The sequence below is a fragment of the Lycorma delicatula genome, chromosome 12, assembly GCF_047948215.1.
Source record: "Lycorma delicatula isolate Av1 chromosome 12, ASM4794821v1, whole genome shotgun sequence".
Classification (NCBI taxonomy): domain Eukaryota; kingdom Metazoa; phylum Arthropoda; class Insecta; order Hemiptera; family Fulgoridae; genus Lycorma; species Lycorma delicatula.
Genome location: NC_134466.1, coordinates 38,313,946 through 38,341,806, shown reverse-complemented (window position 1 = coordinate 38,341,806; position 27,861 = coordinate 38,313,946). Strand labels below are relative to the sequence as shown.

Below are 27,861 nucleotides of genomic sequence, written 5' to 3'. Positions count from 1 at the left end.
ACTGATGGTATTAATTTGAAAGAGACATAAGATGTGATGAAAGATGTTCTTGAAAAAATAAATTATAAAAAAACATAGCTGGACATATATGGTGATTTGAAAGTTATACCTATTTTATTAGGCAAGCAGTTAGGCTATATTAAGTGGAAATGTTTTTTTTTTTTTTTGCGAATGGGACAGCCGAGCTAGAGATAAACATTATGTTACCAAAGATTGGAAAACAAGACAACTTAATTCCAAATGGGAGAAATATTATTCATAAGCCCTTAGTTGAATCCAAGAAAATATGTTTATCCCCTACCTATAAATTTTACTCCCTCTCTCTATATAAAGCTAGGACTAACGAACAATTTTGTAAAAGCAATGAAGTAGAATAGTCCTGAATTTTTGTACATTAGGCAGATATTTCCAAATGTACATGAAGAAAAATTAAAGAACGAATATTTGCTGGTCCTCAAATACAAGAGTTGGTCAAAGATGATGTATTTAACTCAATGTTAAATATAGTAGAAAGTGCAGCTTGGGCTTCATTTAAAGACTTTTGCAAACATTTTCTCGGCAAACCAAAATTTGACAATTACCAAGATATTGTTAATCAACTTCTTACTTCATACAGAGCTATGGGATGTAATATATCTTTGAAAATACATTTCCTCCACTCACATCTGGATTTTTTCCCGGATAACCTCAGAGACATAAGTGACAAAACAGTGTGATGTTCGCACCAAGACATTTCGGTGATGGAAAGCCACTATAAAGGGAAATGAAATACTAACATGCTAGCCAATTACTGTTGGACATTAATTCAGGATCTGCCTGAGGTTATTCATAAAAGAAAAGCATCAGTGAAATCATTCTAACACAAAAATTATCAAAAAATCTACGTACGTAGAAATATTGATTTACAATCTTAACCAACATGTGTAAGAAATGTCATTTAAAAAATATAAGAATTTGTTTAATTCCACAAGTTGTGCCTTTTTAATAGAGTTCATATTTTTCCCAAACAATGGCAGTACTGTCTGAACTGTGAATATTTTCAGCCACATTAGCATAGTTCAAATTTGACAACAGAGTAATTACAACAAATTTTATTACAAGTAGCGATTTATTTTGTTTGAAAATGATGAACACAGGATCTAAATTAAAGTTGGAGTTAAACCTTCTCTAAATCTTAGAGAAGGTTTTCGACAAGGATGTTCTATCAACATTAAGAGTTTATGAATGATATAAATGATTTCAAGAAGACTGTGAAGAGGGTGAAAACAAAAAAGTGTCCACACATCAACAACCAATGAAAATATATAGACTAAATAAAGGACACTGTGATCAACAATTATTAAATCACTATTAGAGAAATTGCTGAAGATGTGAGAATCTCTTAAGGCTCAAGAAAAGCAATTTTGAATTATGTTTTGGATATGAAACGAGTAGCAACAAATTTGTTCCTAAACTGTTGAATTTTCAACAAAAGCGACATTGTTGTAACAATCTATAAGCTGACATCAATAATGCCTCAACAACATGTTATAACACTTGATAAAATATGAGTGTATGTTATGATATTGAAAAGAAATCTAATCATCCCAAAGGAAGCTTAGTGAAGAACGACACTTACTACGCCCAGTTAAGTCAAATGCTAAGGTTTTTTTTTTAATTACAATAGTGTCATCCAGTGTAAAATCTAAACTACAAATCTTACAAAATTTAACACCAATAAATAGAATTACTTAAGAGTTTTATATTGTTTAAGCAGGGCAATCAAAGTAAATTATTACAAATATGTGGGGGGAAAACTAGCGATTTTGCACCATGATAACATCTTGCTCACACTTCACAACTGACTGAAGAGTATTTAGTTAAAAATAATATCATAACACACACCCTCCATTTTCAAGAAATGGCATCCTGCGACTTTTTTCTTGTTCCCACAAATTAACAGAACATTTTAAAAGCCTATGATTTACAACAATAAATGAAATAAAGAAAACTCTGCTAGGTGAACTTAATATACCAAAAATCGCTTTCTACAAATGTTTTGAAGATTGGAAAAAACACACTGGGATAAGTATGTCGCAGCTCTGGAGACTACATTGAAGGGGATAATAGAAATATAGAAAAATAAAAAATTCTTCTTGATAAAAATTAAAATTTTCATTATTTTTTAATCAAAGCTCATTCTGATTAGAAATAAAAAATTTAGCAATTTCATGTTCTTTTTTCAATAAAATTGTATTAAAAAAAAAAACTTGTTATGAAAGAAAAGGTTTGTCAAGTGACAACCTTCCAGAATTCCAGTGCACAGGAACTTTTCAAATTCTGTTAACATATTAAATCTTGGTCTTTTCTTAATTTTTTTAGAAGTTTCAATTTAATTGGGGATATTTGTAAAAACCTGTAAGAATTATGAAAAATCATACGTAAATCATACATCCTCCTCTATGAATCATGAGACCTTGCCGTTGGTGAGGGGGCTTGAGTGCTCAGGGATACAGAGTAGCTGGACCGAAGGTGCAACCATATCGGAGAGGTATCTGTTGAGAGCCAGACTAAGGAATGATTCCTGAAAGAGGGCAGCAGCTCTTTCAGTAGTTGTTAGGGGCGTGAGTCACAATGACTTAAACGGCCGTATCAACATCACTCAGTCCTCTGAGTACTGCGCAGCTGAAAGCAATGGAAAACTACAGCTGCTTTTTTTCCAAGAAAATGTGGCTCTCTGCATTTTCACATAGCAACAATGGAGGCGCCTTCCTTGGTAAAATATTCCGGAGGTAAAATAGTCCCCCGTTCGGATCTCCGGGTGGGGACTACTAAGGAAGGGGTCACCAGAAAATTAAAAAATAACATTCTACGAGTCGGAGCGTGGAATGTTAGAAGCTTAAAAAAGGTTGGTAGGCTAGAAAATTTAAAAAGGGAAATGGATAGGGTGAATGTGGATATAGTAGGAATTAGTGAGGTTCGGTGGGAAGAGGAAGGCGACTTTTGGTCAGGTGATTTTAGAGTAATTAACTCAGCGTCAAATAATGGGCAGGCAGGAGTAGGTTTCGTGATGAACAAGAAGATAGGGAGGAGAGTGGAGTATTTCAAAACGCATAGCGATAGAATCATTGTAATAAGGATAAAATCAAAACCTAAACCGACAACGATTGTTAACGTTTATATGCCTACAAGCGCCCATGATGATGATGAGGTAGAGTGTGTATACGAAGAGATTGATGAAGCAATTAAACACGTAAAAGGAGATGAAAATTTAATAATAGTTGGAGATTGGAATGCAAGCATTGGAAAAGGCAAGGAAGGAAATATAGTGGGTGAATACGGGCTGGGCAAAAGGAATGAAAGAGGGGACCGACTTATAGAGTTTTGCACGAAGTATAATTTAGTAATTGCCAACACCCAATTTAAAAATCATAATAGAAGAATATACACTTGGAAAAAGCCAGGCGATACTGGAAGGTATCAGATAGATTATATCATGGTTAAGCAAAGATTTAGAAATCAACTCGTTGACTGCAAAACTTACCCTGGAGCAGACATTGATAGCGACCATAATTTGGTGATAATGAAATGTAGATTGGGGTTTAAAAACCTGAAGAAAAGTTGTCAGATGAATCGGTGGAATTTAGAGAAGCTTGAGGAAGAGGAGGTAAAGAAGATTTTTGAGGAGGACATCGCAAGAGGTCTGAGTAAAAAAGATATGGTAGAAAATGTAGAAGAAGAATGGGAGAATGTTAAAAAGGAAATTCTTAAATCAGCAGAAGCAAACTTAGGCGGAATAAAGAGAACTGGTAGAAAACCTTGGGTTTCAGACGATATATTGCAGCTGATGGATGAACGTAGAAAATATAAGAATGCTAATGATGAAGAAAGTAAAAAGAACTATCGGCAATTAAGAAATGCTATAAATAGGAAATGTAAACTGGCGAAAGAAGAGTGGATTAAAGAAAAGTGTTCAGAAGTGGAAAGAGAAATGAACATTGGTAAAATTGACGGAGCATACAGGAAAGTTAAGGAAAATTTTGGGGTACATAAATTAAAATCTAATAATGTGTTAAACAAAGATGGTATACCAATATATAATACGAAAGGTAAAGTCGATAGATGGGTGGAATATATTGAAGAGTTATACGGAGGAAATGAATTAGAAAATGGTGTTATAGAGGAAGAAGAAGAAGTTGAGGAGGATGAAATGGGAGAAACAATACTGAGATCTGAATTTAAGAGAGCATTAAAAGATTTAAATGGCAGAAAGGCTCCTGGAATAGACGGAATACCTGTAGAATTACTGCGCAGTGCAGGTGAGGAAACGATTGATAGATTATACAAATTGGTGTGTAATATTTATGAAAAAGGGGAATTTCCGTCAGACTTCAAAAAAAGTGTTATAGTTATGATACCAAAGAAAGCAGGGGCAGATAAATGTGAAGAATACAGAACAATTAGTTTAACTAGTCATGCATCAAAAATCTTAACTAGAATTTTATACAGAAGAATTGAGAGGAGAGTGGAAGAAGTGTTAGGAGAAGACCAATTTGGTTTCAGGAAAAGTATAGGGACAAGGGAAGCAATTTTAGGCCTCAGATTAATAGTAGAAGGAAGATTAAAGAAAAACAAACCAACATACTTGGCGTTTATAGACCTAGAAAAGGCTTTCGATAACGTAGATTGGAATAAAATGTTCAGCATTTTAAAAAAATTAGGGTTCAAATACAGAGATAGAAGAACAATTGCTAACATGTACAGGAACCAAACAGCAATAACAATTGAAGAACATAAGAAAGAAGCCCTAATAAGAAAGGGAGTCCGACAAGGATGTTCCCTATCTCCATTACTTTTTAATCTTTACATGGAACTAGCAGTTAATGATGTTAAAGAACAATTTAGATTCGGAGTAACAGTACAAGGTGAAAAGATAAAGATGCTACGATTTGCTGATGATATAGTAATTCTAGCCGAGAGTAAAAAGGATTTAGAAGAAACAATGAACGGCATAGATGAAGTCCTACGCAAGAACTATCGCATGAAAATAAACAAGAACAAAACAAAAGTAATGAAATGTAGTAGAAATAACAAAGATGGACCACTGAATGTGAAAATAGGAGGAGAAAAGATTATGGAGGTAGAAGAATTTTGTTATTTGGGAAGTAAAATTACTAAAGATGGACGAAGCAGGAGCGATATAAAATGCCGAATAGCACAAGCTAAACGAGCCTTCAGTAAGAAATATAATTTGTTTACATCAAAAATTAATTTAAATCTCAGGAAAAGATTTTTGAAAGTGTATGTTTGGAGTGTCGCTTTATATGGAAGTGAAACTTGGACAATCGGAGTATCTGAGAAGAAAAGATTAGAAGCTTTTGAAATGTGGTGCTATAGGAGAATGTTAAAAATCAGATGGGTGGATAAAGTGACAAATGAAGAGGTATTGCGGCAAATAGATGAAGAAAGAAGCATTTGGAAGAATATAGTTAAAAGAAGAGACAGACTTATAGGCCACATACTAAGGCATCCTGGAATAGTCGCTTTAATATTGGAAGGACAGGTAGAAGGGAAAAATTGTGTAGGCAGGCCACGTTTGGAGTATGTAAAACAAATTGTTGGGGATGTAGGATGTAGAGGGTATACTGAAATGAAACGACTAGCACTAGATAGGGAATCTTGGAGAGCTGCATCAAACCAGTCAAATGACTGAAGACAAAAAAAAAAAAACATACGTAAATGTACCCCACTAATCCTTTTTTTACAATATTGTAAAAATCCCTATAACTTCATACCCTAATACCTTATAACTTCGTTTAAAAAAAAAAATTACCACAAAAACAAAAAAGCTAGAATTTAGGAAGATTTATGAACAAACATTTGTAATGTTTTAAAAAAAAATTTTGCAAGATATTTAAAAAGATGTTTTAGGTGGTCTGTTTCAGTATAAAGTGGACATTTTTTTTTAAATTGCTACTTCAATTCTTTGTGAAGAAAGAAACATTCTTTGAACTATGTGTTTTTAACAAAATTATTATGGTATGTACATAATTTCAATTAACAATAGGGAAATAAGTTTGTGAAGGAAAGAAGAATTTCCAGTTAGTGGCAGAAACATCCACTAATATGCATTTTGAAATAATAATTGTTTCACTAATATAAGTATTCTTTACAAGCATTTTACTTGTGTACAGTTGTTTTGTTACAGAACTGTCCGAAGTAACTGCATTCTTCTCTTGCATAAAGCCAAGACTACTAGCAGTTTAATAAAAATTCTTCTTTTATTCAGAACCATTTTTCAATTTTGTTGTATACTTAAACTACATTGCATGTAATGTAATGATGTTATGACATGTACTTTAGTAGAAAATATATTTCTTAACTTAACAAGAGACAGCAAAATTAATTTTTTAATGGCCACCATACTTAAATTAAGCAATGAAATATTTAAAAAATTGACAAACTTTTTGATTTGAAACAAACATTAATTTTTTTGTGTAATCTATTAAAATAGTTATCAAATATTGAAACTGCAATACCACAAATTCAAATGAAAAATGGAACCTTTGTTATGTGCAATTCGCTGAAATTCCTTCAAATAAATATGTTTTCTTCAAACAGATTGAAACTTTTGACAATAAAATAAAAGACTTTTTTTTAAAAGTAATTAACTCAGATCTTTACCTAGCTTATTTCCTTTATACAACTATCCAGGAAGTTGGATTCAGGCTTGTCAATATCTTCACTGCTCTTCAAAACTGAGATCATAATAACCTTGGATTCCATTTTATTACATTTTTCTCCTTGTAAATTAATCCTTGACAGAGAATTAATATTAAGGGAATAGAATACATATTTACATTAACATTTTTTTTTTAATATACAGAACAACCTTTTTTTACAAAATTGTCATACTATTGCACAAAACGCTTGATAAGCGAAAAATTTTGATATATGTATATTGAATGGTATGTTTGGTGGTCTGACTGTATTTTTATTATTTTATAAAAATGTAAATCTCATTTCTTCAAACTTAACAATGAATTCAATAAACTTTCATATGCAATCAACTGACAAATTGCTCTACCTCAAAATGCTATACTTATATGAGTACTGAAGTTTTGAGAAGGTTTTCTCCAGTAGACAAATTATCACTACATAGACAAAGATTAAGTTGTACAAACATTATTACTTCTTAAATGTTACGTTCAAACATCCAAAAACAAAAACAAAAATGAAAGTAAAGAATACTGAAGTTTTTTTACTATTTTGAATTTAATAAAACTGAACTTACCAGAATACTTAAGAAGATAAATTTCTATTCCTATAAGTACAAATGGTTTTAGATAATCAAGTCACTGAAAAATCAAACTCTACTGCCATAATTAATCTGTAGCAAAATAACACTGAAATACTGAAAAATTTTGAAAAGCAGTTAAAAGAAGAATTATTATTATTATTTAGCAATAACAACTGAAAATCTCTCTTCTGAACTTTATCAGAAGCCTTTGCATGGCCAAGTAACTGGTCTGGTCTGTCACCTTCCAGCATAATTGGGTTATTTGCTAGAAGATAAATGATGATATTACAATGAAAATGAAATGCTAATTAATAAATAAACATATTAAAAAACTTCACATTCAAATATCAAAGGTGTTATTGATCAATAACATCTATTCTATAGGTTTAACAAAGTATATGGTATATTACACACAGAAGGAAAGAATAAAGATAAAAAAGTAAATTAAGACTGTATAAGATCTACTTTGCTATCATACAAACCTTTGTCCAGAAAAATTGCTTTGTGGTCAGAATAAGAAAAATTCAAATAGCAGAAGAGATATATTCTAGCTGCTAGAAAATAAGGAGGCTGGAGTGAAAAGTATGAAAAAGGATCAAACAGAGTAGAAAGCAAAAATTTGGGTGAGTTTAAATACATAATTTAACTACAATGACGAGAAGAATGTGAAAATGGAGAATAGACTTATTAAAGGTCAAGAGGCACTATTCAAAAATGAATGGACATATTCCATAAGGAATATGTTGCCAAGCATATGTTACTCAAGTGAAGAGCTTAGAAGTAAGAGTGGTCGATCTGCTGTTTCTGCCAAACGAAAACAAACTGCTCACTAAAAAACACAACTGTTTGTATACTGTTAGGTAAATACAGTTTAAATTATTAATTTGTTAATTTTAACAACTCATTTTTGCACTAGCTTATTGCAAATATAATACTGCTACACTGCTTGTTTTTTTTTACATTTAACAATAACAGTTTCATTTTAACATATTTCTCAACCCATTGGCTGCAGGATGTTTTGGTTGATGCTAGCAAATATCATACATAATTTTATCACAAGATTTTAGTTTTATGACCATTTTTTTCTCTACTTTATTATTACAGTATTTTCATAAATAAGATTCATTTGAGTTTTAAACTGTTCAGTCTTAGCAGTTAGCAAACAGCATTATTTAATATTAATAAAACAACATTTTGTTGGGCAAATGACCTGTTCTCAGTAGCAAATGCCAAATAGCTTTTGGCGCGATATTTGATTAGTTACTGGCATGTTTTTGATAAGTTATTCACCTTATCTATTTTCATTAACTTAATGTTCATTAGAGTGAACTGACAAATCTGTTTTGTGATTCAACATGTTTGCTGTGCAGTATTACTTTTGGGCGGAAAAATCTTGTACCCAAGTGAAACAACAGTTCATTTTTTCCTGAGAAACAACAGTTAAATGAAAATGTTTGATATTTTCTGACATATAACTGCTTAGAAGGATTAGCTTTATATGATTTTGAAACTAATAAGGTACTAAATGAGCCAAATCATGACAAATCACTAGCAGAGATGCAAAGATTATGAGCACTGCCTATTTGATGTTTTTTATTTTAATAAAGTAACATATGCTTTTAATTTTACTTACCCACAAATAGCATTAACCCACCAACAAATAACAAGCATAAGCACACCCTACAATGCTATGATCAAACCTAACAAATAATGTCTTTGGGTTTGATGAATTTCTAAAAAATTTCTTAAACAATTTTGATGAATTTACATTGCACTATTACCAGAAGTAATTGAGAACTTCTTCCTTTTAATTTACTAGCATGCTGCGAGAAGTAAAGTATAGTATAGTATAATAAAAATGGGGTATGGGTTTATGCATTTTTCAAAGTTTCATGACCCAGGAATCCAGAAAAAGAAAAAAAATTGGGGGAATGTTCATATGTATACATGTACATACATATGTTAGCGTGTTTGAAGTTTGTGACTGGATAAACAAATTTTGAAGAAAATTTGTACATACTCTTGTATATGGGGTAATTCTTTTTTAATTTTGGGATCAATATCTTTATGGGGTGGGAGGGATTTGGGAGTTAATCTTCTCTAAATTTTGCCAACATAACCCCACTTTATATTAAGCTCAGTACATGCATATCTTACCAATCTAAAAAAGATTTTCCACCCAAATTGTTCATTTACCCAAAATCATAAAAGCTATCATTTTATTTATTGCATAGTTTTTTGAACTGAATTTTTTTTGTATTTCTAGGCAAAATAATGGAAATGACCCCCCAAAAAAATATTCTGGGAGCGATATTGCGGAGTTAGAGATGCAGATCAATGTTTAAAAATATTACTTTAAATGATTTTTTGGTTAATTTAAACTTTTAATAATATTATTACAACAGAGGACACAATGTTTAGGATCAGACTATAACTTTCCTCCAAAATAACAACTTTAAAAATAGTTGGATTGTGTCTCCACGAGGTGCAGGTGCACCTGGATATATCCAGAACAAATAGGAGAAATTTATCCAGTGAACTGAATCTAAACAAATTTCACAACTTCATTTATCATCAAATCACACCTCACTAGATCACATCTAGTCATAACTTGAGACCTAGTCCCATCACAACTGCTGATCCCTGGACAGTCAATCATGAAAGGTCTTTTAAGGAATACTTCACCGGCTGAACCCAAACAACACCAAGAGTTAAGGGATTAGGATAAGGTGGCTGCCACTTAGAAGACAACATGCAATCAAAAGCAGTAGAATGCCCCAACACTACACACACGAACAAGAAAAATACAAAGTCCAAAATCAAACCAAAGGCAATCACCTACATTTTCACACATAATGTAAACTTGCTCATGCAGACTGGTAAACTATAAATAATAATTGGCCTATGGACCAACATAAGATTCTCATCATGGATCTACAGGAAATAAGAAACACTGACCAGGACACCATGGAATTTCAAGGATGTAGGCTCTACAAAGGTATACCTGGGAGGAGAGTGATGAAAAATGTCCCACAGTTTAGGGTTTTTAGTCAGCCTCAAAATAAAAAAATTCATTTAAGAATTCAATCACAACTTTCAAGAATCTCAAAACTCACCCTAAAAGCATCTTATAAAATCTACACCTTAATAAACACCCAAGCACCCACTAATAAATAGTAAAAATAACTCCCAAAAGACTGTAACGAAACAGAAATGTTCTGCTTGACCTGACTAACATCCCCAAAAACCATGTTAAACAATTAATCAGACACTTCAAAGCTCAATCAGACTTCATTCAGAGAAAGAAAATACCGCGACATCATCGGAAAATGGCCTGCCCAAAAGAAAAAAAAACAAAAGCAGACAGAAATTTGTTGATCTGGAGAAACCACAACCTAATCTTGAAATCAACACATTTCAAGAGGAAATTTTAAAAACTCAAACCTCTTAACACCCTGACTACACTAAAAGAAGAATGGCAACTAGACCATGTCTTCATGGACAAACACCACAACAAGGAGATCTACAATTTAAAAGTCTTCTGAGTAGACACAGGCTCAGATCACTATACAGTAAAAATTAAAATTTAATTTACTCCACAAATAAAGCGACAAAAACAAGCCCCTAAAACTAAAATAAAAATGGACCCTACCAAACTAATCAAGAATGAAAATTACTGAAAGTAACCAAAAAAGTAACCGCAGAAAAATTCAAAATTGTAATCAACAACCATAAATACGCCGTAGAATTAGCCCCAATAAAATCCCATAAAAAAAATCAATGGTGGAACAGCACATGTGAGGTAACAGTAGAGAAAAACATCAAGCACGGCTATTTTACCAATCCCAAAAATCAGAAACATCCTTCTAAAATCTAGTAAAATAAAGAAAACAAGCCACCCGAACCCTAAGGAGAAAAAATAAATAACATCATAAAGACACACTGAAGTCAATAAAAGAGTCAAGAGACTGCTACAAAACTTTCAAAAATTAGCTCCAAAAATACAAACCCCAACCTACTAATAAAAAATGAAATGTTAAACTGGCCCATATCAATAAAGACAATGCGGAAATCCTAGCTAAATATTTCACAACTCCTTAATTAAGAAGAACCAACAAAACTCCTAAACTTCAACACCAACACCCTAATTACAAAACCACCAGCAACCATCAACCCTCCCACAATAAAAGAAGTCTACCAAGCATTGGGTGAGATAAAGAATTACAAAGCAGCAGGAGAAGATCAGAGACTTTTGTAGAGATCTGGAAACACGCAGGAAGATCAGCAGAAATTGCTCTTCATCAATAGCTCACGACCTGGATCAAAGAAGAACTAACAACTACCAGAACACTGAACAGCCCTTATCTATCCGCTACACAAAAAAGGGGACAAAACAGACCTAACAGTAACAGGGAAATCTCATTCCTAGACACAACATACAAAATTCTTTCAAGAAGAATCATCCTCAACAGGATCGTTTCGCAACTAAAGAAAGAACTAGAAACCCAAGGAGGTTTCAGACCCTGGAGGAACAGTCCAGACTAAATCATAAGTCTCAAGCTAATACTGGATTACAACAGGTAAAGAAACAGAGACATGGTAATAACATATGTAGATTTCAATAAAGCTTAAAAATTGTTAAGCTGTGGATGAGATTCACAGCTAAAAATTAAAGAAGCAGACATTAAATCAAGACACCTCGGACTACATACAAAATTAATAAACATGATAAAACTGACCCTTAGAAACACTAATTTAAAGGTAAAGTTCAGAGGCAAACTATCAGAACCATTTAAGATCAAAACAGGATTGCGCGAAGGCGATGGGCTCTCACTGCTATTATTCAACTGCGCTCTAGAAATGGTAATGAGGAAATGGCTCAAAAAATGCCCCCTACAAGTAAAATTACGCCAATAAATCAAAACAAACTGTCTTGGTTTCACCAACTTGACACTGCTAGCAAACGACATCGATGAAGCTACATCACAGATATTAGAACTTCAAAACAGTGCAAATAAAATTGGCCTCAAGATTTCATTCAAAACTACAAAACTATGCCCCAAAAACCAACACAATTAAAAGAAGTAAACATAAACAGTAATAAAATCAAAACACTAACCCAATTTAAACACCTTGGAAAAATAATAACAAACAACCTAAATGAAAAAACCTCGATCCAAATAAGAAGAAACAAACTAAATAAAGCTCAAAAATTAACCTGGTACACTCACAATAAAAAATGCCTGTCAATAAACGTAAAAATAAAGACACTACGACGTAGTTGTAAAACCAGAAGCTACTTATCCAGCAGAAACACTGTTCCGTCTGAACGAACAATCAAAGACAGAAAATCGAAAGAACTGGAAGAACCTGCATCAATAAAGTACCAGAAAGACGGACAGTGGTGGATTGAGCCCAGTCATGAAGAAAGAGTTAGAACCCATCACTGATACCATGCGTAAGAGGAGACTAGGATTCTTTGGACCATGAGGATGCAAGATTCAAGACTTCTGAAACAGCTAGGAAAGTACAATCTCTACTCAAAAAACACCAAGAAAGGATGCATATGGATCAGAGAATTAAGAGGATCTGAAGGAAATTGGCCTTAGACCAGAAAACACCACAGATAAGATAAAATTAAATAACAAAATCAAGAACAAAAACACTGACTTCACATACACAACACATAAATTTTCAACATACAGTAGAAAAGGCACAAAGAACAGAAAGTATGAAAAAGTACTGAGAGGACTGCAAGGCCCAAACAAAGAGACTTGGAAACGAACTGACTAAAGTAATCCTATGTGGTCACAAAAGATAATATTAATAATAATAATAATAATAATAATATTACAATAAAATTTCACAATTCAATCCTACCCTCAAAAAAGAAATCTTAGATAAATTTTTTTCTGGTTGTACATTTTTCAGTTGAATTTATTTTAATTTCTCCTATTTAACTTAGTAAACATAGAAAAATCAAACGATTTTCTTGGGAGGTAATTTTAGTGATGGAAAAGCAGAAGAAAGTAAAAAAATATAGATTTTCTGAATTTTTTAAACTCTTCATGCATCACTATTTTTCCACTATATATAAGAATAAGTAACCAATGCCAGGGTAAGTATAACAACTTTGGTAGTCAGTTTTTTTTTTAACTTGGTTAAAGAATGACGGACAATATACTATAATTCACATAAAAAAATAATAAAACTCTAGGGTTGGAGATTGAAAAAACTTAATAAAAAAAAAATCAAATAAATAAAATGCTTACGTCATCCCAATTTTCTTCTGAAGCTGGCATTTCAATATTAATCGGAACTTCATTTTTAACAGGACACTCAATATCACCCACTTTCATTTTAAACTGATCAATTTTAATTCTATCGGAACACACTTCCATATGATACTGAAACAAAGAAAAAATTATATTAATATGAAGATAAATTGCAATCAGTAGATTAATAACATCAGTAAAAACCAAAATTTATATATATATTAAAAATTTTAACCATTTAAACTATGTTCATTATTAACACTGTCTCAGTTTTGGAAAATCCTAGATGTAAATAAATTGAAATTTTGAAAACCTCCCTTCTAATCAGGCTACAACCTAAAAGAACAAACATACCATTAAATATTATATTATGTATGCGTTATCATTAGATCATGTTTAAATGTTCCAGCCATGCTATTTGAAACTTCAAAATGAGGATATTATTGATTTTATGGACAGAATAAACATGATATAAACTAAAAATTAGACTTTGATAATAATAAATAACATTCAATGAGCAGCCTTTAAAATTCCAACAAAAGTTTAATTGGATCAACATTAACAAAGCACATCATTTAGTATAAAAGTAGGTGGTGGTACGGATTTGCAGCAGAAGAATAAAATAAGATTTATAAGATAATGTAAAAATTATAAAAATTTATGAATCTGCTGCAAAACGCATGCATGCATGCATGCGCGCACGCACGTTATGTGGTTTAATCACTTTAAGCACTATTTGATTCTTTATGATAAAATAATTTATTTTTACTGAAAAACAATAAGCAAAATTATGAATTTCCTTCATTTGTATGTAAAAATATTTATTTCTAATTTTGGGGTATTACATTTTAATTCAACAAATGATCAGTGCATCAATAATTTTGATTTTGATATTTGGTATATAACTACTTTATAGTGGCCAAAAAATATTTTTTTATATTTTTAAAACATTTTTTTCATCAGAATTGACTATTTTCTAACTCACCAACAGGTAAAAACAGCCATTTTTTCACTTTTTCCAACAGCTCAGCATTCTTATTTTACATCATATAAAGGTCAGAAAGGACTTTTTGGAAAGAGTGAAGATAGACTCTCAAGGTTTCAACAACTTGGCACTGCTAGCAAACAACATTGACGAAGCTAAATCACAGATATTATAACTTCAAAACTTTGAAAATAAGATTAGCCTCAAAAATATCATTCGAAACGACAAAAACTATGCCCCAAAAACAAAAACGATTAAAAGAAGTAAAACATAAACAGTAATAATATCAAAACAGTAACCAAATTTAAATACCTCAGAGAAATAATAACAAACAACTTAAATGAAAAAACCTCGATCCAAATAAGAAGAAACAACTACCTAACGCTCAAAAATTAATGAATCTCGGTGTACTCAAAATTCATTTTGTTACATAACCAAGTTTTGTAATGTTTACTGAAGTTACATTTACAAATTGTTTTTTCAAATTTTGGGCCCAAAATAAATAATGAAGGGCTTAAGGTAACAGGCCTGTTTTTTACCTTTTAACTCTTAGGTACTAGTAGTACTTATAAAAAAGGAATTGGATTGTTACAGTGTCCTTCATTAAAAAAAATGTCGCCAAATAATAAGATTTTGAAAATGTCTCATTTTTGGGGTCCAAAAACCACATGTAAGACAGGTGGCAAAAATCTGAAATGTTTACAGCAGTAAATACTTTTTATGTACTTTAAAACCATATAAAATTTATTTTGTTGCTCAAAGGGGTTGACGTATAATGAAGCCAACAAAACTGCTAAAAACACTGTTTCTTCTAACTGTAAACCAAGTATCCAAAAATACTGATGTTATATATTTTTTTTTCAGATTATAAAAATTACAACTAAACTCATTAAAATGAATAAATTCATAATTAATAAATTGTCTATTACAAAATGATAAATAGTCAATTACAGAATAATAAATAATAATAAAAAATTAAAAACAATTCAAATACATTAATAAGTCGTTTAATTCACTTTTACCTTATTTTACTCCTGCTAATGGAAGTTATGAATAAATCTTGCACTTTTTGATAACAAACTTAACATAACTTAGTGCTTCTGCCATTTTTTACAGAGTAGCTGATAAGTCCTCATTCATCTTTGGTGTAATGTTGTGTCCTCTTCCAGTAGTTGACAGAAAAAGCTCTGAAGGCATGAGAATCTTTAAAATATTTTCCAGTTGAATCCACATTTGATTACCCCTCAATGATTTCTTGAATGAAGTATCAGGACCCTGTGAATGGAAAAAGTGTGTTCAATATTCCTTTTCATTTTCATGTATCTTGACTTCACTGACTTTGCCTAACCACGACTTGCCATCGTATACGCAGCAGACATAATTTTTATACTCTAGGTTTGGTAAACCTATAAAGCAATCAGAAACACTAATGTCCTTGGGTACCGGTACTAACAAAAATGTTTCTGATTCAGGGTCGCCCAGACTTTCAGAATACATTTCTAACTTGTTGGAACATAACTGTGAAAGATTCTTGTTTCTGGGACTGTTGTGATTACCTGATAACGAGAACTGAGGTATTCTTCAATCTCTTGAACATCTTTATTAGAGCAGAAAATAAATGTTATATTTTTAATATTGTCTTTGCAATAATTGTACATTTCAGAAGGTGTAACAATTAGATTGTTGACTGTCCTTTGAAGGCTTGCTTTAGTCACAGTCATTTTTATATTTCCACCAACACCACAATGTGATTTTTTTCTATGGTTTAAGGCAAAAAAAAATGCCATTCAGCTGCGATTTCAAAATCTTCTTAATTGTAGCACAAATTTATGATTTTTTTTTTGTTTTTATACTGGGCTGAGGAGCCATCAGAAAAATAAAAAAATTATTTAACTTGTGGTAACAATGTTTTTACTTTATTTATAACTTGCTTTTGGAAGCAGAAGAACGATGTAGTATTGTGCTTCACACAAGTACTCATTAATCACACAGTAGCTTTGGCTTTGTAATTTCCCTTCTTTTTTTTAAAATACGAGAAATGGATGTACTGTGGCATAAATTTTTGACCAGTGATATGACTGGACCATCCTGTATCAATCACAAAAGGAAAATTTTGAGAGAAGTCTCCCTTTACAATACACTCAGCCTCCAACTCTCCCTTCCTCATTAATGTTGAGGAAATTAACTTGTTTCTTTGTTTTGTTTTAACGGTCAACAGAAACCCACTGTTTGAAGACAATTTCATCCAAGCTCTCTTGCAGTAATCTGATCACTTCACTAATGCCTAGACATTTTCCACACTGTGACAAGATGCACATTTCATTTTCTACATCACACCACATCAATTCTCCTTGAAAGGAGTATTTTATAATCAATTTCATTTTGGGAGCAGATAACAAGAGTTTTACATTTTTGTGGGTGATACATACACACAAAGCGAGAGCCTGACCCACCAGCCAGAACACAAAAAGTGCTAAACACCAAATTCTGAAAAACTAATTTTTAAATTATGTTTTTCTTTGAAAGCTGTGTGCAATTCTTTTAAGTTACATAGGATAAAAACTTTTTTGAATGTTAATTTTCTTCCCGTCATCTTGTCTTATAGAGGCACAAACCTTCTTCTTGCCAGGCATCATTTGGCTGTGCTCATCATTCTGGTAAAAATCTTGGAAACATTTAATAGCATTTTCATCAATTACGTGACTAAGTTTCTTTCTGCCAAAATTCCACTTGTTTTAACTACTTGTTGGATTGACGGGCTAAATACTGACTAACACTATACTCGTTTTGAATTTTCTGAATGCTCCAGTTGCTTGATAATAAACTTAATATTTTTATTTTTTCCTGGGTTGATATAACTGTTTTCATTTTATCCTTTATTTTAATGATTAATTCTTCAGATTCCCTACCTAAATCAGCATTATTTTGTGGTACTAAACAGGTTTCTTCTATAGAAATATTTAAATCAAAGGAACTGTTTAATTTACTGGTAACCGACTTAGCTATTTTTGTAAAATGATTTTTTTAAATTGGTTCCTTTGCGCTAATTTGCTCAATAATTTTTTAACTTTAATGGGGGAAATCCCAAGGGCTTAACACAAGGACTCGACTATAACACATTGATGCTCAAATATATATTAACATTCCAGTTCGCTTTCTGTATCATCTTGTGGTTTTTGTATTTTTTGTACACATTGCTCATTTTTCTACACATGTATTGTATTTTTTCTACACAAGCATTTTGTACACAGTGCTCTGCCAGTAATTAATTTTTAAATTTGGATGCTTGTTGAAAGTGTCAAAATATTTCTTGAAGGGATTTCTTATTGCTTGTTGAAAGTGTCAAAATATTTCTTGAAGGGATTTCTTATTGCTTGTTGAAAGTGTAAAGATATTTCTTGAGGGGATTTCTTTACTGGTTTAGTGTGACAGCTAAATAAGTCAGAGTAACTTTTCCCATTAATATGAATATATTTACCTAAATAATCGGTTTTATGAAAGGTATAGATATTTTTTTGTTTCAGTACATCCATTTCTTAAAGATATCAATGTTATTTGCTGTTCAGTAAACTCTAAAATATTGTACAATACTGAAGAGCTATTCTAAGTAAATTTGTGACATACTGTTTCAGTGTGAATGCCAATTGAACACTCCGTAATCCGTTTTCATAAAATGCAAGGGTTCTTACAATAACAATACAGTTAGTATAAATTATAAAACTACTAACTGCACCTCACTTTTGTCTTATCCCAGTTTCTCTACAGCTGAAATAAAAATTTCTCTAATAAAATTAAAAATAAAAGATATCGCATAAAAGAGAAGTTTACTGCTAATAAAATTACTTTATAAACAAATGTACATTACCTAACCACAGTATTAACACTAGCAACAATACAACATACGTATCACATGAGATCAAAACAGTAACTGAACCTTCTACAATGTTTACATTCAGGATTATGCAAACATCCGTGTCCATGCACGTTTATTCACTTTTGTGTTTAAACATGAGTTTATGTGTATGAGCCATACTTAAAGTAACAAACTATCTAGAATATAAGCTACCTCATTATAGACACATCAAAATATTTTGTATCGTAGGCTTAATTATTATCTGAAAAAATACATGCTGTGAATTTTTAGAAGGAACAGTGTTTTTAGCGGTTTTGATGGCTTCATTACTCCTCTACCCCTTTGAGTAACAAAATAAATTTTATATGGGTTTTGAAGTACATAATATTTACTGTTGTAAAACGTTTCAGATTTTTGCCACCTGTCCCACATGTGGTTTTTGGGCCCCAAAAATGAGAATTTCAAAATCTTACAATTTGATGGCCATTTTTTTTAATGGGCACTCAGTAACAGTCCAATTTCATTTTATAATTACTACTAGTACCTAAGAATTAAAAGGTAAGATACAGGCCTGTTACCCTAAGCCCTTCATTATTTATTTTGGGCCCAAAATTTGAAAAAAACAATTTGTAAATGTAACTACAGTAAACATTACAAGATTTGGTTATGTAACAAAATGAATTTTGAGTACCCTAAGATGAATTTCCATCCTTACTCTTTCCAAAAAGCATTCTGCAGCTCATGGTAAAAGTGACAAAAATGGCTGTTTTTACCTATTGGAAAGTTAGAAAATAGGCTATTACTCAAGAAAGAGATTTTTTTAAAATAAAAAAAGAAATATTTTTTGGCCACTACAAGGCGGTAAGTTATCATATACCAAATAGCATCAAAATAAAAAATAGTGATGCAATGAAATTTTTGAAAATTTGTTGAATTAAAATGGAATACCCCTTTTATGATATATGGGATATACGGTTAAATAAATAAAAAAATATTGATTATTTCTATACTTGTGGTGGCCTTAAGGAAAACTAATGATGGGACTATTGTTAAGTTATAACTTTTATAACCCTTTTATAACACAAGAATTATAAGTTATAATTTTTTTTTAAAGTTATTTGATTAATTTCTCAACAAAGTAAAGCAATAACCCAATTTCAATAGCATCACCATTACAAAAAATACGTTTTGACTTCTGGAAAACCTGATCATCAGGGGGTTTTTAATGATTAAAATAATCAGTAAATTGATTTTAAATAAATTAAAATTCAAATAAAATTTCCTTTTTTTAAATTTGGTAGCTTCCTCATCAGGAGAGTTGTATTAAGTTATTTTAGTAACTTTATTGTTTAACAAAATATGTTTTGAGCATTAAAAATTTGAAATTGTGAAAAAATCTTTTTCATTTTGGAAGCTCCCATACTCAAGAGAAAGCATTCAGGTAAAGTTAATTTTTAAGACATAAGCCGTAAGTGGTGATAATAAATTTAAAAAAAGGACTTTTTAATATTATTAAAAAAATTTTAAGTTACGGTCATAATAAACAGAACTTTAACTTTCTAAGACGGATGAAAATATTTGGTTAATTTTTTTTCACAAAATACTACAGCAAAGGTTAACAAAAAAAATATATTTTCACATTTTTTAAATTGTAACCTGTGAGATGGCTATAAATTAAAAATTTTTTTCAAATATTTTTTTGTTACCACAAATCCCTGCAGCAGGACGGACAAAAATATTTTATAGTGGTTTGTAGGTCAACTGATGTAGAAAATAGTTGCAAAAAATGTCTTCCATTAATCCTTTTCTGAAGCATGATAAAATTAAAAAAAGAAAAATATATAGTCATTTTTTGGGGAGGCGTGATTAAATAAATTTTTTTTGTAATTTGTGACCTTGATAAAAAAAACTTAAACTTTTGTAAGAAAAATATTTTTCTGAAGTGTCCCAGTAGATTTGAAATTTTATTTCAGCCAAAACACCTTCACATCCCTATTTCAGATTTTTGCAAAAATTTTCTACATTCTTTCTCCCCAAAGGTAGTACTACCCGCCTACAAAGTCTGAAAAAAATAAGTCAATGGGATCCAGAGTTAAATAATGGGATCAAGACCAAATATAGGCCAAAATGCATACATATGCAACAAATGTCCATCTGACAAAAATTTATTTTATCAATATGGGAGAATTGCATGATTTTTTTTTGCAGATATTTATAATTTATTTAAATTTACTTTATACTTTCGGGTCTAGCGCTATGGCTGTAGAAGCGAAAAGTATTGTAATCTGTCCAATTTAGGCATACAGGGTTTGCACTGGATCTTGACACATTTAGAAGTACGTATATGTTTAGTGTTGGCCTCTAAATCATCTTATATCTCCATAACTACTAGACCAACTTTGAACAAACTTGGTCAAAATGTTTCTATATATGAGGCATTGATGCCATTAAATTTTCAACTTAAAAGGTCATGGGGATGAGGCTGTACAGCAAGGTCAACCTCAGTATCTCAAGATTTAAGGACATGTTTTTCTTAGGCACATTTGTTAATTAAAAAATAACATTTGCAAAAAAATTTTCAAAATCACACCCCACCCTAAAAAATGTTCTAAACTAGTGGTTAAGTGGGTGTACTGCATCAATAGTAACCCCTGTCACTACAAGGAGTGTTAGTATAACACTGACATACAGCTGTTCAAAAAATATTATATTTAAATAAAATTATAAATTAAGTTGTGTATGTGTGTGTAACCCATGCATCAGAAAAAAGCTGCATGATGGGAAAGTCATACAACTGTGTTATCAGCTTTTTTTTGTTAAAAAGGGATTTTTAAATTTTGCTTAAGCCCAAAACTTATAAAAGATAAAATTATTTTTTGACATACTGTACATTTTCCTGTTACAGCTATAGCTACTGTGACCAACCCACCGGGTTGGTCTAGTGGTTAACGCGTCTTCCCACATCAGCTGATTTGGAGAGTCGAGAGTTATAGCGTTCAAGTCCTAGTAAAGCCAGTTATTTTTACATGGATTTGAATACTAGATCGTGGATACCAGTGTTCTTTGGTGTTTGGGTTTCAATTAACCACACATCTCAGGAATGGTCGAACTGAGAATGTACAAGACTACACTTCATTTACACTCATTCATCCTCTGAAGAATTATCTAAACGGTAGTTACTGGAGGTTAAACAGGAAAAGAAAGAAAGAAGAGCTATAGCTACTGTAACAGCAGATATCGTTATAGCCAAGAAGTAAAAAAAATGAAACTAGTAACAAGTTTTTAAAAACCAATAATTTTGTAAAAATAAATGTTTGCACATGCAAAAAGATGAATTCTGAAGCAGACAATTTTAAATAAATATGTAATTCTTTCAATAGTCCAATTTCTTTAAATCATCACAATTGTTAACTATCAATAGACCGATATTTAAATTACTATCAGTTCTCATTTTTAAATTCCTTTAACACCAACATTCCAGTTTATTCAGTATTCTATCACCTCCAAGGTACCTAATATATCACAGCTGCAATAAAGTATAGGCAAGATACAATATATTATTATGATAAGTATGTGAATACATAAAAACAAATATTCTTATATAGTGGTTTATAGTTCTAGAACTCGCTTAAGCATGCTCAAGTAATCTTAATAAAGTATTGAAAAAATACCATTAGCACATTACACTAACATCAACTGTATTTTTATTAGTAAAGAATTTAAAGTTTGATAATACACACACACAGTTATGAGCTTTAATACAATTTTTTTTAATTTTTCACACTATTTTTTTTATTTAACTTTTAACAGTCGGAAATAATAAGTGGATATTTTTTTTATTTTATTTTTAACAAGTGGAAATAAAAATCATCTCTTCAGCTAACTACTGCAAAGAGAAAAAGGTATTGTAAAAACACACACTATAACATTCACTAAATTTTGTTTTTACACTATTTATGACACAATACCCAGTTAATTATTTTCTTATAAATTAAATAAACATTGTTTGCACTGGGAACAAATCAAATTATTCTTTGATAATTCATATTTGACATGGTTTTATTTTATTTTTTTTAATTAGCACTCCTAAACTATGTTATTATTGTTAAAAATGTTATAACAATAAAATGATATCTAGAAAAATATGGATCAAAAAATTATTAGTCTGCTGAGAAAAAAAAAGATAAATTATGAAGCAGTAAAAAGCAGAATTTTACGATAATTTTCTTTTTATGCAGACATAATAATATTTTACAATATATGTACACAAGATACTATCAGTTATACTATTAAGGTTAAAAAGTAGATAAAAAAGCTCTTTCTTTAGTTTTTTGAAGAAAAATTTCAATAAAGATATAAAATTGCAGAGGTTAATAGAAAACTGACTGGGTAATAAAATAACTTACAATTATCTACAATAAATACGAAGTGAATTATTAAACTTCAAACTCTTTATTAATAAAGATACAATTAATGTTAATGTAATATACTAACAGTATTTTTTCACTACTTTAGTAAGATTACTTGAGCATGCTTAAGTGAGTTCCAGAACAATTAAACTGTGACATGAGATAAATATGACTGTGACAAGATAAATATTACTTCATGCACCATGCTCAACAAATGAATCAGCATTCCTTAAAATCTATTCTTACGAGGGAAAATGTATCCTATCATATTGATTTTTTCAACAAAGTGTTTAATCATATTGATATAAGAAAGTATCATTTTACTGGTAGATTTGCAGGGTGTCCAAAAAAGAAGATTGGGGTTGTAAAGCTATTTAATTACTCTTAAAACTTGACTCACAATACTTTGTTTCAATCTTGTGATTCAAATTGGGTAAATAGCAGATAGCATAAACAAGATCCTTTAACTGTTCTTGTAATACTGAAGGCCACTGCAAACTCTATCATCAGATCCATACAGAACAATTCCATGTTTGGGAAAAACAATTTAACAGATCCCATAAACAATCATACTGGTAAGGAGTATGATTGTCCATCATCTAGTTGCTGAATAAAATTCTCTGATCCATCTTGCAGTTGAGGAAGTCATTTTCAGGCAGATTATCCAAATAACCAACTAACATTTCACTTGTTTTAGTGAAAACAAAAGGTCTATAAACTTCCTTTAGGCTATTGCATAGAAAATATTTAATTTTCACGGGTAACTTTTCACATTGAGGATTTCTGATTCCCCAGGTAATGGTATTATATATAACTTTTCCTCTAAACATATTATTAACTTATTACTAACCAAAATACAATCAAGAAAGTTGTAACCTTCATAATGCAACAATTTCATTGCAAAGTCAGCATGCACAGCGTAATCAGTAGGTTTCAAACCCAATAATAGCTGTAAACAGTATGGAAGCATATATGTAAGTGTTTTCCTAGAACATTTCACACTATCATCACAAACACTGCTATTTCACAGCTGGTCTTCCTCAACAGATTTTTTAGGACTATGCAAGAAAGAATCCCTGACAGGTTCAACATTTTCTTCAGACACCCTTGATCTTCCTTCACGTAGTCTTAAGATAACTTCAAACTGATTATGCCATCGACGAATATTATGGTCATTTGGAGATTACAATTTAACTTTCTATGTAACACAGAATGATTGGTAACTTAAGATTCACATTTAGCAAACTGCAAAATACCAGAGCTTTTTGTTAAGGGGTCACCATATTTGCTAATGGTGCTACAAAGCAGGAAGATAGAAAATCATTCTATGGCCATGCTTGCAACTAAAACTGTTCTTTTTGCTCTTTGATTCTTCCCTTAAACCAATACTGTAACCCTCATACAAGTGATATTAAAAAAAATTAGAACTCTTGATTTTCTTCTTTTTTACAACTGGTATTTAACGGGGCTAATGTAATTAAAAATATATTTGATAATTTATGTACTTATATAGATTCATCAACAGAATAAAATAAATAATTAGACCAATCACCTAAGGTAGCATGATATTCTTTTTATTATATTCTTGCACCATTATCAATTTCAAATCATTATTTTAAAAAGACCAGTTCACACTTTGTCATAGACTGCCAACCATTTGTAAGTTTGCAAATGAAATCTGGGCTCATTATCAATAAATTAAACTAAAAGAAGGAACTCAAGACAATACTTAGGTTACTGGAAAGGACTTTGTTTTGCTTCCATTGCCATTTTTAATATATTACCAAACTGTTTAAAAAATAAAAAATCACAAATTTATTAAAAGTAACTAATACTATTTTTTAGATGAACTTTTTTTAAATAATACAATTACAATTTTAAAAAAAGTAAAAAACAATATTCTGCATCCCATGCAAAATGTACATAAATAGGTAAAAAAAATTTTCATAGCACCTTCTGAAATTTGATTTTAGTTATTTTTTATATTCAGCATCTTCATGTATTTTACCTTAGAAATTTATGTATTAATATTTTGAATATTAATAAAGACTTCCAACAGATTTTTCTTAATCCAGCCAGGCAAATACTGAGCAGATTCTTTCCTTATTAGTGTTATATTATATCTACTTATCTCTGACATGATCTGTACAATACATAAATATGTACCAATCAGAAAAAAAATTATTTTATAACATACAAATTATTATTATTTTATCTTTATCTTATTTAGTTTAAACAACAGAAATCAGTGTTACCAATATATAAAGGAAAACAAAAAAAAATCTCTTTACATTCTGACTTTCCCTTAAATATAAAATTATTACAATTAACAATACTTACTCTTAATTCTGGTATTGGAATTATATGTTTACTATTAAATGGACAAGGCTCCTTTTCGGCATCCTGATGATTCTTTGAACACCTAGCAAGATGTGTCAACATACGTGATTTAAGAATCATATGAGATTTATCATACGGACAGACTTCGCATTCCTTATCACAGTTATTCATTTTTACAAGAAATTATCTGTTAATCTGAAAACAGACATAAAAATAAAATTCAACAACTTCAACAAAGTATCTGTGACGAAAAGAAACGAACGAAGTATCTATATGAGGAAAAGAGTTCCTTAAAAAAAGTTTCTTCTTTTATTGTAAAACAGAATTTTGTGCAACAAGATACAATATTTTTATAAAAATATAAGCTGAGGTGAGACAAAAAAAACTGCTGAAAGTAAATTTGGAATTATCATACATATTAAGATTGAAGATTTTAATACGTATTACTTAATACAGAAACTTGGAATATATTGATTAATTAGTAAATTAGCACATAATTGTTAAATCAAGCATAATTTTATGAAGAAATGTTTCTCAATTGGCTATAGTTCAAAAAGAATAGTGCTACATAGACATCTTACAAGTTATTATCAATCACACACCACCAACTACTATTAGATACGTACCTTGTAGAATGTTACCTAAGTTAGCATACTAGTCACATCATCTGTACTGTTTAAAAGTATAACTCATACTGAACACAAAGACACGTCATAGATTGAGGTTAACTCTATTACTTTCAACATATGAAGAGAAAATGTAGCTGATGTATAAATGCTGTGCTATCATATTTCAACAACTGTGTGTGGTCCTGAGCAGGCTGTAGTAATATCACAGTGCCTGAGTTAAAATAATTTTAAATTCTAACTAAGGAAACTTTAAATATGTAATATTTATTTTTCAAATATGCAATAAAATATTTCAATTTATATGAGCAATTTCCTCAAATCATTTCAAAACCATGTGACTTTTTTGACAAACTAAAAATATTAGATGAAATATTCTGAGCATATTTAAATTAATTTTTGGAAACTATTAAATTTTACTTTTAATAAATATGTAACACAAATTTTTAAGGATGTAGGGGGTATACTGAAATTAAACGAATCTTGGAGAGCTGCATCAAACAAGTCAAATGACTGAAGACCAAAAAAAAATTTACTATAATTTAAAAAGGGAAGAATTTGTTTTCAGCTATATTCAGGCCTACAACAAATCCAAAAATGATTCAATTGTATCAATAAGATTTAAACTTGAAACCTTTATTTTAAATAAATGAATAAATATGCAAGAGAGCAATAAAAAAATTTTCTATGAGCATGAATTGTACCAGAGACACTTCATCGATCTAGATATGCAAAATTATGCATGTACATTCCGTCTTTTCCCAATGAATGACTTCTTTATTTATATATGATACTTTAATCAGATGTTTATGTGATGAGTATTTCAATATGTTAATAATTGAATAATGTGTATTATTAACAATATCTGGCAATTAATACGTAGCAACATTGAGAAACTAAAGATACTTTTCTGAACCCACTATACCATACCATGATATTGCAGAAATTTGTAGTTATAAGAGTAAGGAACATTAGCTTCAATAGAGATGTAATGACTCTCATGCATTTTCTTACGTATTGTCTAAAAATTTTGAATAATTTGATATTCAGTAAGAAATGGAAACAAGGGGATGAATTACGTGTAGGAACAAATCCGCTAAAATAAAGAAAACAATTTTTTTTGCGAATTGTCGACTACTGAAGTAATCCAGACGATCTGCGTGGCGGGATGGTAGCGTTTCGGGCTTAAATTCGGAAGTCTCAAGTTGGAATCCCGGTCAGGCATGGCATTTTCTGTAAGCTCTAAAATTCATTTATCATCCATCGGTAACTTAAGTGGGCATAAACCTGTTGTTACTGTAAAAATAAAGTTCAGCAAACCGTGCAGTGGAATGAAGTATTGGATAAAACATTCTTCATAGGCAATACTTGATCTCATTTATATGGATATTTTCAAGAAGTTTTCTTAAGATTAAGTGTTACAATCTAACAAGAATAATCAATTTCAAATTTTTCCGAAAACAATGAACAATTTATTAAAATACTTCACACACTGTACTACCTTACACAACCACTTACCTTTAATAGAAAATATTCTACAATTTAATTTTGAAAAGCGTCAATACACAATTTACTTTTTGCCAATGAATGATAATACGTACAACAAAGCCTAACCTCAACCTGTTTCGACAAATACATACTTCCTCTTAACACGTTGTTTTTGCTACCTTTTACGGTAATTCCTTCCTACCATACACAGGTGGCGGTAGCTGGGTGAATAAAATTGAATCCTTAAAATTATACCTTTACAACACAACGTAACCATTCAGACAATTTACGATATTAATAATAATAAAAAAAACATAATCACTGTGAAAATTTTAATATTTATCACTTTTATTCAACAAATAGCACTTGCCTGTATACACAAAAAATTAAGATAAAAGTACATGTAGTGCCATCTATACAGAATTAACTAGCTGATGTATACAGGTAGTGTATACATTACTAAACATTGATTTTTCGCACAACCAAATACTTTATAAATAAGTTAAATTTGAAATTTATTAACATGGAAAACACGAAAAAAAATTAACAAGAAATAGGGCGTCGATTTCTTCCCAAGAACATACAATTTTATTCGATATATCGATT

The 27,861-nt window shown here is 30.6% G+C and overlaps 1 protein-coding gene across 4 annotated transcripts in view; it reads right to left on the bottom strand.

The window, feature by feature from the left end:
- LOC142333258 (uncharacterized) overlaps nt 1-27,834 on the bottom strand; it is a 51,058-nt gene extending 23,224 nt beyond the window's left edge. The window contains exons 1-3 of one of the 4 annotated variants that reach the window (XM_075380263.1): nt 27,626-27,834; nt 25,142-25,336; nt 13,552-13,686 (exon numbers count right to left, since the gene is read on the bottom strand). In XM_075380263.1, coding sequence (XP_075236378.1) covers nt 13,552-13,686; nt 25,142-25,312 — 306 coding nt within the window. In that variant the 5' untranslated portion in view covers nt 25,313-25,336; nt 27,626-27,834. Of the gene's footprint in view, nt 1-13,551; nt 13,687-15,561; nt 15,691-25,141; nt 25,337-27,285; nt 27,606-27,625 lie in introns of those variants that run through there. The other 3 variants (XM_075380264.1, XM_075380262.1, XM_075380265.1) reach the window with 3 other exon arrangements.
- Between the last annotated feature and the right edge of the window lie 27 nt (nt 27,835-27,861).